Here is a 12,088-nt window from a genome sequence, read left to right as displayed (position 1 = left end):
ATGTAATAACATAGACAACTAGCTGGGGGAAAAAAAGAAAGCTCTAAATTTGTTCTGCAGATAGGCACCATTTGATACATCAGGTGAACATCTCATTCAGATGTTTTCTCCTTTCTTATGTCATCTCTGAGCATAGAAACTAGTGTTTTGGGTGTTTAAACCCTGTCTGCTTAAGGCAGAAGTTTTCAAGTTCACTTTATTATTTCCTACCAAATCTTATTTTTCTTCATACTTCATACTTCATGTTACTCTGTATAAAAAATAAAACTAAACAGAAAATACTTTCATCAAATAATCGATATATTTTGGGATGAACACTTAAACTTTCTTTTGCCCTCGGTTCCTGTTTCATCCTGTTTGGTGAGTTGACCCTAGATAATTTTACTCCAGTTTGTCTTTAGAATAAGGACCAGTTCTCTAAGTGAACTTCTCTCATTCTCATACCAGCTCGGAGGACCAGGACCATCGAAACACTTTTAGAAAGTAATGTTTTAACTAGAGACCCTTCTTCATCAGAATGAAGTAGTTTGAAAGGAATTGTTTCACGAAGGGATAGTTGCGTGGAAACTTTTTTTAGTGTGGCAGCTTAGACCTCAGAACCTGCTGTTTGTTTATTCCTTGACAAACAGCTGTCTTTGCCTCAATATGTCCTTTGGTATTTTAAGTTAAAATGCCTGCTTCAAATAATCCCCCAACTATAGAAGTAGTTAAGGTAATGTGGTCTGAATGGTGTTAAATGATAGATGTAATGTAATTGTTAGATTGAGTGTGGGTTTTGGGTTCGGGAAGATTTGGATTTCAATGCAGAGCTCTCTCAATTTTTGCTTTGTGATACAAGAAAAGTTATTTAACCTCTCTGAGCATCTATTTTCTTTAAAAAAAAAGTTTATTTATTGCGTGAGACAGAGGGGTGAAGCATGGGAGCGCAGGAGCATGAGACAGAGAGAGAGAGAGAGAGAGAATCCCAGGCAGGTTCCGTAGTGTTCACGCAGACCCCGAGACGGGGCTTGATCTCAAGAACGTCGAGATTCTTGGTTTTCTGCTGAGGTCATGATCTCGAGGTTCTTGAGATCAAGCCCCGTCTCAGGCTCTGCCTGGATACCACGGAGCCTGCTTGGGATTCTCTGTCTCTCTCTGTCTCTACCCCTCCCAGGCTGGCACATTAGCAGATCCATAATCATATTAACTATTTTTATTTTCATTATGCATTCTAGTGTCCACTCTTTCTGGAATCTGCTTTTTCATGAAATGGCATTCAAGCCACACCTATGCTTTTTTTAAATTGCTGTTACTCTTGGCAGTACTTCATAATTTAGAAATGTTAAACAATTGAGAATACAACAGGCTTTCAATAAAGGGTCATTTGCATTGCTCCATAGTAATAAGCTAAATAAAAACTAGATGCTAAATTTTATTTTAAAACTAACAAGAGAGGGGCCCCTGGGTGACTCAGTCAGTTGGGCAGCCTTGATTTGATCAAGTGACTCTTGATTTTGGCTCAGGTCGTGCTCTCACTGTTGGTCATGAGTTCAAGGTCCACATGGGGCTTTTGCACTCACAGTGTGGCCCCTGCTTCAGACCCTCTGTCTCCCTCTTTCTGCCTCTACCTCACTCACACCCTCTCTCCCTCTCTCTCCCTCCCTCTCTCTCTTTCAAAAACAAATAAATGTTTAAAAAAATTATAAAATAAAACTAAGAGAGTGTAGAAGAAAAATATTAATAACTGAATCTTGCCACATTTCTGAGCAGTAGCTCAGAATAAGTAAAAGTTTGATTTTTTAGGAAATCTACATGAAAATATACTGTTAATGATTACATTAATTATCAAATTCAACTGAAGAACTTTATTATAATAAATTATACAGAGATACAAATTCTACAGAAACAAAATAGTTCATAATATATTTTAACTTTCAAATTATAAAAATATTTTTATAGTTAGATATTAATATTTATTTTCAGATATAATAAATTCTTATTTTTTTATTTTATGCATTTTAATTTTTTCCAGATAAACAGGAAATAGACTATCCAACTATCCAATTATATTGTATGGTACATATACAAAACTCCATTTCCTGGGATTGGATTGGATTATTAATATTATTATTGTTATCTAGAATTATTATACTTTTGTAATATCATCTCTATTTTGATGATGCATTTTAATGTCAATTAAAGCTATATGATCATTCTGTTAATTATACCCACACATATGCTAATATTGTCATCTAGAATATTTATTTTTAATTAATTTAACATGCTTTTTCTGTATAGTAGGTGGAAGAAGACCTAATCATTAGGTCTTAGAGGTGAACTTCATTAAAACACATAGAACTTTGTAATTTGTTTCTCTGGGAGGGAATATCAGAGAGAGTTATCTTTTTAATGGTGCGAAAGAGTGACTATAGGATTTTTTTTTAATATTACATGTATTTTAGTGGAAATAGTAGTAAAACATTTACCTAACTAAAATTATCAATGCATATGTGCAATAAAACAAAATAAAGGTTGAAAAATTTGATCATGTATTTTAATTATAATAGTGAAGTAAAAGTTAACTCTCACAGGGCTATTTCAATGGAAGACCAGTTTATGAAAAATTGACTTCAGAAATCTAAATGATTTGTCATTACTTACAACTTCATATCAATTCATCCCTCAGTTGAAGGGTGGGAAAGTGATGGGAAGGTTCATTCCATTTTAATTCTAATCATTTTTCCTCCAGGGGCCTCTTGTGTGTAGCCTATGTTGTCCAAACAGGTGCCAGAATATATATTTTCTTTGAAAATTATTTTTTGAAAATTAGAGGATGTGAATTTAAAGTGGTGGTAATTGGGAATTGCCATAATGGAAAAGGGACTTGTGAACACATCTGTATAAATGGAGCCATTCCATTATTAGTGGGAGATTTATTAGTGAAGAAATCAGTACCAACCAGCGTGGTAGAGATTGTGTTTTTCTTTGAATAGGAGAGCCAAGTCTTGCATTAGGACATTGTTGAAGCTTGTGAAGAAAGTAAACAGTACCCATGGGACTGTAGCATTCTGCTCAATTGGAGGGCCTTTAATAATCCAGTACTCTAATAGCAGTTAAGATTGAGTATGTGTAAGAGTTAATCTTGTCTTCTGCTTTTATTATAACCTGTGTATGGTAACCAAAAGTAGTTATGATGTGCTAGCAGCATTCTTCTTAGTAGGTGACTTTTTAAATTAAAAACTAAGTTTCCTGAGTGACTTTTCAGAGTTTATTTAATGAAAGATAATAAAATAGGATACCTGTTTACAGCAGGTTTAACAGCCACATACTGCACTTAGGAGATTTTATTTCCCTACACAGATGAATGTTCAAGTAATGGCAGAAATGTAAATACCAGCCCATTGTTTTATGACAATTTGAAATGGTTATAAAAAAAAATGAGATCATTTTGTGGGATCTCATTAATGTGTTAATCATTATTTCAGTAGTATTTGTTATATATTTTTTTACTTATATTAGATTTCATTGTCCATCTTTTGAAATAGGTATTTTAAAAAATATATAAAATTATGATAAAATCAGTCTACAGAATTTAATAGTTTGATATAAATGATACTTACAGTGGCCTGAAATGTTCTTCTGTACTTTTTGATGAAAAGCCATCTTATTGTAAATTCTGAAAGCCTCTGTTTGACTTCAAAAATCTGTATCCAACCACCTCTGCCTCTACCCCATGCACACCATTGCCTCACCTTTATATTTCTGTTCAGGATATTTGGCCAGAATTTTAGCTTGGCACTGCTTATATATCTAAAAATATTTGTAAAATTTTAGAACCAGATACCTAAAAGCAGGAGGCATTTTTTACCCTGTACTTTCATTTAATTGAAAAATCTTACGACAGACCTGTTTTTTAATACTGCACACTAGATGGCAGTTTTGTCATATTCTTCCAACATCAAATGCTCCCAGTGTGAGTGGAACAGGAAAGGCCATCAGTGTTTAGTCTGCACTCAAAGGGTCTCTGCATGACCAACGCAGACCCCATGGACTTCCTGGAACATATGTTAGCAATTTAGCTGCAGACATTTATTTCTTTGTTTTACTGCTTGGCTCTTTGAGAAAGTGTTGGTGCCAGGTTATGGGTTGTCTGGATCATGTCAGAGGCCATGGAGATCAAGTTCATGTGACAGGCCAGACTAAGGAAGGATGAAGTTGGAGGAGGTGAGGAAACTGACCCTTACTTTCAACAGCAACAAGTCACTGCCTGTCTGTGGACTGGGGCCAAAAGCCTGGGCGTTTAAGTTTTAGTCCAGCTGAATAAACAAAACACATTTGCCCATTTGGCTTTTTCGTATTTCATCAGTGGTAGTTCATTCGACAATTTCTCTCTGTCTCAAAACTTGCTTGTCCCTCATGTTTCTTTCTCAATGCTTCCTCCTCTAGCCCTGTCCAGACGAAGTGACCTCGAAACCCTCGGCTACTGCCTGCTGCGGTGGTTATGTGGGAGACTGCCCTGGGAGCGGAGCCTGCGGGACCCTGTGGCTGTTCAGACTGCTAAAACAAAGTACACATTTTCAAGTATTCCATCACGTACAGCGGCAGGTCTGAAGGGATACATTAAAGGGAGTAAATATCCCAGAGAAGATTGCCATTCTCGTAGTCTGAGAACCAAGGCAAATTTCTGAAATTTGAAAACTATTTTTTGAAAAACCAAACACCCTACAGACATAAAATCAATTAAGAAGACACCTATGAAATCGCATGTATGTGAGTTGTCATGCAAAACATAAAGTGAAGTGTTTGTTCTTTTACATGTTTTCCAAAGCTTAGATTCTAGGTGGTAGTCTTTTCAAGGAAGAGTATTTTCAAATTAGCATTGTACATGTATAAGGAGGCAGTCTGAGTTCGGTGGGGTTGATATTAACTGGGCGAAGCAACAACGAGAAATGGGACAAATTGGGCTTGTATTTTTCAAGTGAGCAATATACCTCTTTCTTAATTCTGTATCTTGGAGGGAAGTTTTGTTTCTTAAGGAAGAAACAAACAAAACTTTTATATAAGGTATTTATATAAGAGATAATCTTGCAACCACATAAACACTTTTAATATTCCTCATTCAATTCTTCTCATCTAGAATCTGTTAGCAGAGAACTAGGTCAGATTGAGAACAGAGCATGTTACTATTTTACTAATTTCTCACTAATAAGGCTTAACAGAAAGCAATTGCATGCAGCACAGAATAGCCAGTTTTTCATTATATACTAGGATCTGCTCAACAGTAGTTATCCACACGTGTAATATTGTGATTGGAAAAGGCAGCTATGTTTTAAGTAGGGTGAGTCCCAACGGAAGTTTACAGAAGGGGTAAATCAGTCTGATTTGAAATCAGTCTTCAAATTCAGCGTGGTGTCAGTGCCTGATAGGATATAGCCTGCAGATGCAAAGTAATGCAGGTTACATTTGTAAGTATGGATATATTATATGAAATATTTCTCTGCCTGGAATCTTGACCATCCTAGTCCCTTACCCCAAACGAACACATTCATATAAGTCAATATTAGAACTATCTAATCAGTTTTTTACTGCAGTGATTAAAGTGTCCATATTAACCAACACTTTTCAATGTATGGGTCAAGTCAAAGCACAGCAATGGGCATGTATAAGCAATCTGGATATCCAGTTTTTAACCTCAGTTTACCTGATTTGAATAATGTACTACATTTAAAAGGCTCACATTTTAATTTTAGTGATTATGTGTATTTTTTCTTTTAAGAAAACTTATGAATATGATTTGTTGTAATCTTTTAAGAATATACATATGTAGTTGAATTCATTGTGGATATCTAAAGAATATGCCTATGTGTGTATATTCAAATACAAAAATAGTGTATCATGTAAAATAATAAAATATAATGTTAATAAACATAACCTCTATTTCCATTTTGGGGATCCTTATGTATATTAATATCTTCATTTTTATTTAATTACTAATATAAATCTACAAGCCAGTGAAGCTGATACATAATGAAGTTTATAATTAAGATAAGCTACAGACATTTTTAAACTTCTGATATTATATAATCATAATTCATTCAACTGCTAAGAAGGCATACTCTGAATTTCCTTGTAAGGGCATGCTTGCATATACAGTCATAATACTTTATCTCCCTATGCCTTTTATCTACCTGACATAGGGTAATATTAGATCAGTGAATTTATTGTTGCAATTCTGCCTGGGCCTGAGTTTGTCAATCAGACGTTCATGTCAGTAATTTTAGTTGCATGTTTATATTACCGGTGGATGAAGCAACTTAAAAGAATTGTACTTGTTCAGTCTAAAACACTGGGAAGAGTTAGAAAAATGACTTTTCTTGTTGGTTTTGTTTGGTTATTTAATGTTAACCTCTCGAATCATAGGATAGCATATATTGCTCCCACTGGGGAACGGTATACATAAATAATTAAATAATTTGCCCCTCCCCAGTGGTAAGTACCTGAGGAAAAATCTCCTGAAAATCCAGATCGAATTTTCCTATGTATTTTTTCTTGTTTTTAAGAAAAAATCATGATGGATATCCCTACTTTTGTATTACAAACTTCGAATGCAAGCATTTATAGTATAAATCTACATTTAGTTTCTAGGTGATTGATATAAAATTGGTCAGTGAGAATGGAGGGATCCCCTCCACCTCCACTTACCCTCTTATCCATAACAGGTGGGTGAAAAAAATATTGAAAGTCACAACATGGGTGACCCACTAACACAGAATTTGAATTTTGTTTTCTAATCAAAACAACAAATCGCAGGATTACAAACAAATTCATTGTGTATTACTCTACTTCATTTTAGTCTGTTGGATGAGCTTCCTGAGTCAGTGCTTAAATGGGCTCCTTCCGGAAGCAGTTGCTGTAAGTCAAATGATAACTTCTACCTTCTCCTATGTGATTTACACGTCACCACATTTGTCACTCTTGTTTTACAGCTTTTGCTTAACCCACACTCTCCCACTGCCACATGGGTCGGAGAAAACCCTACACAGGGTTACAGATAAGTTGCTACGGAAGAGAATGTTTACGTCTTCTTTGACATTAGAACACAAGAATGCTACAAGAAAATATTTAGGCAGTGTTCTAGGCTTTGTTGACTGATTTTTTTTTTTTTTTTTTTTTTGGCAGGGGAGAGGGTATCATATACAGGTTTAATAGTCAACTGTATCTAGTATTTTTAGAGTTGACGTTCTATTTTTGTTCCTCTTTATATTGTTCAGAGAAGATAAAGTTGATCTAAGGAAAGAGCACCTTCAATCATTAATTTAAAAAAACAAATCATTGGGGTGCCTAGGTGGCACAGTTGGTTAAGCATCTGATTGGATCTCGGCTCAGGTCATGATCTTGCTGAGTTCGAGCTCCACACGGGGCTCTGTGCTGATGGTGCAGAGCCTGCCTGGGATTCTGCCTCTCCTTCTCTCTGCCCCTCCTCCTCTTGTACTCTCTCGCTTTCTCTCTCTCAAAATAAATAAACTTAAAAAAATAAAATAAAAATAAAATAACCAAATCATTGAACACTTGCATCGCTGAACCCTTCAGGGTTTGCGCTCTGAACAGCCTGCAAAAAAAAATTTTGGATTAGCAAAGGCATATAACCTTGGGATTTGAAGGTACATTTCATTAAATGGTTTTCTCTTTTGAGTTAGTATGGATTGTTTTGGAATTCTTTAAATTGACAGTATTATCAGTAAAAATAGTCAATTCAGAATTACCCAAGTGCCTGTCGTTTGCATATGCATGCATGGCACCAATTTAGCAAATGAGTTCGATTGTCTTAGAGAAAAGAGTCCCTTCTATTGTCAGCCTCACTTTTTCTCAGAGACAGATAAGCAGAAAGAACCTTGTTCTCTCTCTATATTGGGTAATCTCAACGTTAGCTTTTAGCTGACTTATGAAAGTAAATGTGTACGCTGACCCTCTAGATAAGGTCAAATAGCATCAGTTTCCATCTGAGAGTTTAAAAGTAGAGTTAAATCATCTTAAACTTATATTTATAGCCCTTCTTTGACAAGAAACCAAAATGTTCATTTCCATGGGAAACTAAAGAAGAACAAAGCAGTTCTGCTTTTCCACCTCTATTCCCCAAGTCCTAAGCCTGCCCCAGTGTTGTGCCTCCTGCTTCCCACTTTCTGTGGTCCCTCTTCTGATGGAGGCGCCATAGGGGGAGTATTCTCCTGGGGGTCAGGGGATGGACTGAAGGCTTTTCCTTTCTGTAACTGCACTGAGTGATGTGGTTCAAATGCCAATATTCTTTCTTGGCTAATATGCTTATTGACATTTTGACCAAGTTATACCGTTTATGTTTTACTCAATAAGACAGCAAAAAAGAGAGATGGGATATGTCAAAAAAATTTTTTTCACTGTGTATCTCCTTTACCTTTTCTGCCCCTCCTGCACAAAAGGCAACTAACTGTTCTGGAATAGAAAAGAAAGCCCAGATGCCCTGGGTCCCACAAGATAAATGCCTGTGGACCTGTGTATACTCGAGACACTTCTATTACTGGAGATCAGAAGATTTGGATGATAATGAGAAATGACAGGAGTGCCCGGTCCCCCATTTTCAGTACAAACCATTTATTTGAGACCATCCTATTATTTTATAAAATGCAGATTTCTGTTTCTAAAGCATAAAACTTTGAAACTTTACTATTGACTGAAGATTCCTTAGTTGGTCGTGCTGAGGAGTGGGTATTGCAAGCATGACAATTAATCCGATTTATAAAAGGTTTATTTTAAGGCAGCTTATGAAATAAAACCACCACAGAGGTTGAAACACGCATGTCTAGTTCAGTGTAATAATAATAGTTTGAAAAGTTTGTATTTCTTGAAATGATAGTAATGATACTTAATATTTCATTAGCTTAAAAGCAGATGATTCAAGAATATCACCATTTCATACTACCCAAAGCATTTTGTTTTATAGCTCCAGAAATATGCTAGTAAATTAAAAAGTATACTTAATATAATAAATCTAGATCTTGGAAGGCTCACATTTAAAGCAGTAATACATCACAATAGTCTAAGCTTCAGGTTGATAATAATGAATTTATAAGAGGGCGGTTCTTTCTCTCCTTTTCCTACCTCACCGATGCCTCATTTTCCCAAGTCCCAGACCCATGAAGGCTTTGCCGCACAGCTGCTGTCCATTGGTGCAGTGCCAGAATCTTCCATTGCCTTCTAACAGTGACCTGTGAAAACTTCTCCCCGATTATTCAGCTCTCTCCTCCATTTGGGATATTTTGGTTAATAGAGTTATAATAATATATGCCAAACCTGGCTTACCAATCTTGAAAGGGCCAAAGAACAACAGAATATTTACATTAAAATAACAGTGAATGTAATTTAATCTCATTTTCTTTTTAATCGTCCCTTCAGCAATCAAACCTCCCCAATGGGCTTCTGGAAACATGAGTTATAACTACTTGCCAGCTAATAGAGATCTGTTTGATCAAATGTTAGAGAACAGAATTTGATATATCTTAGACATTAGGGGAAAAAGTAGGTTGCATTATAATTGCCTAAGTATCAACAGAAAGGGAAGGAAGAAAAGAAAAGAAAAGAAAAGAAAAGAAAAGAAAAGAAAAGAAAAAAGAAAAACCCAAAAAACAAAACCAAAAAAACCTGGAGCTAAGAGTTCTCATTTTCGCCACAGTAGCCTTATATTCCTAGAAAATGGCTATGGACAATATGGTATAAAATGGTCACTCCGACTTTCATAGCGGACGGAACAGGATGGTGACTGTTCCTTTTGGAATTCTTCCCCATAGGGAGATAAACCCAGGGTCCGCGGTTCCCCACTGGAATGGAGGTGGGCCTGGAGGGGAAAGGAAGGATTAGGAAGTCACTCCTGCCAACCCACAAAGCTTCCCAGATTTTCCCTGTCATGGGAATATAAACAACTTAGTAAGAGGTACTTGTGTCTGTGTCAGTAATAAGTTTTTGAAGGGGAAAAGCTTGTAAAAAGTGGAGTATCTAAACATCTCTGTGAACAAATGAAAACATGCCAGATTTTAAACAGTATATGGTATGATCACTTAACTTGTGTCTGGATTTTAGATTGAATCTCCATCTGAAACAAAAATGCAAACTACATTTGTTTTAAGGCAGCTATATTTGTAACTTTGGGTTACTAATTCTGCTTGTATTTAGAAGTTTGTAGTTCATAGTTTCTGGCAGGGGGAAGGGGGTTACTATAGTTCTAGGGAAGAGATTACATTAGAAAAAGATTAGGGATGCCTGGGTGGCTCAGTCCGTTCAGCATCTGACTCTGGGTTTTGCCTTCAGTCATGATCTCACAGTTTGTGAGTTCGAGCCCCACACTGGGCTCCACACTGACAGCAGGGAGTCTGCTTGGGATTCCCTCTGTCCCCCTCTCTCTGCCCCTTTCCCACTTGCACTCTCTCTTTCTCAAAATAAACAAACAAACTTGAAAAGAAAAAGTAGCAACATTTTCCCCTTCTGCTCTAAATCAGAAAGGCTATATAATGAATGCACTAGTGAATGCACTAGGCTAGCTAGGTGTGGAGGACTCCAGGGAGGTTCGATGAATTCTAAAATTAGTCATGGCTGAAAACCTAGAATTCAAGCTCATTTCTAAATGTACTTTAAAAAATTTTTTTACGTTTATTTATTATTGAGAGACAGAGGGACGTAGAGCATGAGCAGGGGAGGGGCAGAGAGAGGGGGAGACACAGAATCTGAAGCAGGCTCCAGGCTCTGAGCTGTCAGCACAGAGCCCGACTCTGCGCTTGAACTCACAAACCGTGAGATCATGACCTGAGCCGAAGTCGGACGCTCAACTGACTGAGCCACCCAGGCATCCCTCTAAATGTACTTTTATAATCTCAAAATCAAAGCCTGAATTAAAACTTGCAGTGATTTTTTTTTCCGTTGAAGTAAGGAGGTTTATAATAAGTAACACTTGTTTTTAACTCAATTTTTAAAACTTCAACATAAAGTATGAAGCATGTCTGGTCTATTATATTATTCATGTAGTTCTTAGTAGTTGCACTTCATAAATCAAACTCACTAACTATAATTTTAAAATTTGCTTCCTTTGATAAGATTAGTGAAATGTAAACATATCAACAAAGATGTGTAAAAAAATTACCAGTTTCTCCCATCTTGTCAAATCTCTAAGTCACTATATTTCAGTCATTTTTGGATATCATTTGAAAAGTGCTTTGCATCGAATTGTTTATTCTTAGTTTCTTCAGGATGTGTGTTGTGTGCACGTGTAAGAGAGAATAGAGAGATTTTGATGATATTGGAATCTTGACAATTCTTGCCAATTACGAATAACATGTAAAAAAAATTTACACTTCACAGGTGAAATAGCCCAGTATTTGGTATGTGCTCATAATTTAGCATATGATGAAAAGCCAAACTATCAAATGCTCAAGAAAATTCTGAACCCAGGTGGAACACCTTTAGGACCACTGGAATTTTCCACTAAAGGAGAGAGTGTGAATGTGGATACTCCAAACAATCAAAAAGTAAGTAACGTAGTCCCTGGGATCCTACGATTACCTTCTGTGAGGCTTTTCTACCAAATGAAGTTGTTTTGGGTCTCAGAGGGAGTCTGACAACCCACTTTCTTGCTTATTACATTTAATTCCTATTTCTCCTAACTGAGCTCCAGGAAATTTTGTTGCAAGTTCTTTTGACCTATTGTCTCTTAGATAAAAACAGTAGGATCCATGGCCTATTTAGGGTACTATTAAAGAAATAAAGCAGTCGCTGAGGTCACAGAGACACGACCAGGGTAAGATTAAAGGCTAATCTGACTTTATTCAGGACAACCTTTATTCGTTGCTTTTCTTCAGATTTCTTTGGTTATTGCCCTCTGCTTTTGTTTGCCAGTTTGGCCATAATTCCATAATTTGGGGGTGATAATGATGATATTCTTAGGTTTAACCAGACTACTCGTATGCACTGATATATCAATCTACAAAAATAACCTTTTAAAAAGTTTTAAGTTACCCTTTTCTCCTATACTCTGTTATCTTCCAACTGACTTAAAAATAGACAGAGAGAACTTGAAACAATACACAAGAAT

At 36.2% G+C, this 12,088-nt stretch overlaps 1 protein-coding gene across 6 annotated transcripts in view; it reads left to right on the top strand.

Moving 5' to 3' along the window:
* Positions 1-12,088, top strand: part of VRK2 (VRK serine/threonine kinase 2) — a 103,833-nt gene that overhangs the window by 71,787 nt on the left and 19,958 nt on the right. For all 6 annotated transcript variants that reach the window (XM_060605339.3, XM_060605333.3, XM_060605381.3 and 3 more), the window contains 3 exons: positions 4,426-4,546; positions 6,833-6,891; positions 11,359-11,525. In XM_060605339.3, the coding sequence (XP_060461322.1) occupies positions 4,426-4,546; positions 6,833-6,891; positions 11,359-11,525 (347 nt within the window). The remainder of the gene's footprint in view (positions 1-4,425; positions 4,547-6,832; positions 6,892-11,358; positions 11,526-12,088) is intronic.

This window comes from Panthera onca, chromosome A3, assembly GCF_046562875.1.
Source record: "Panthera onca isolate mPanOnc1 chromosome A3, mPanOnc1 haplotype 2, whole genome shotgun sequence".
NCBI lineage: Eukaryota > Metazoa > Chordata > Mammalia > Carnivora > Felidae > Panthera > Panthera onca.
This window is presented reverse-complemented; position numbering and strand designations above follow the sequence as displayed.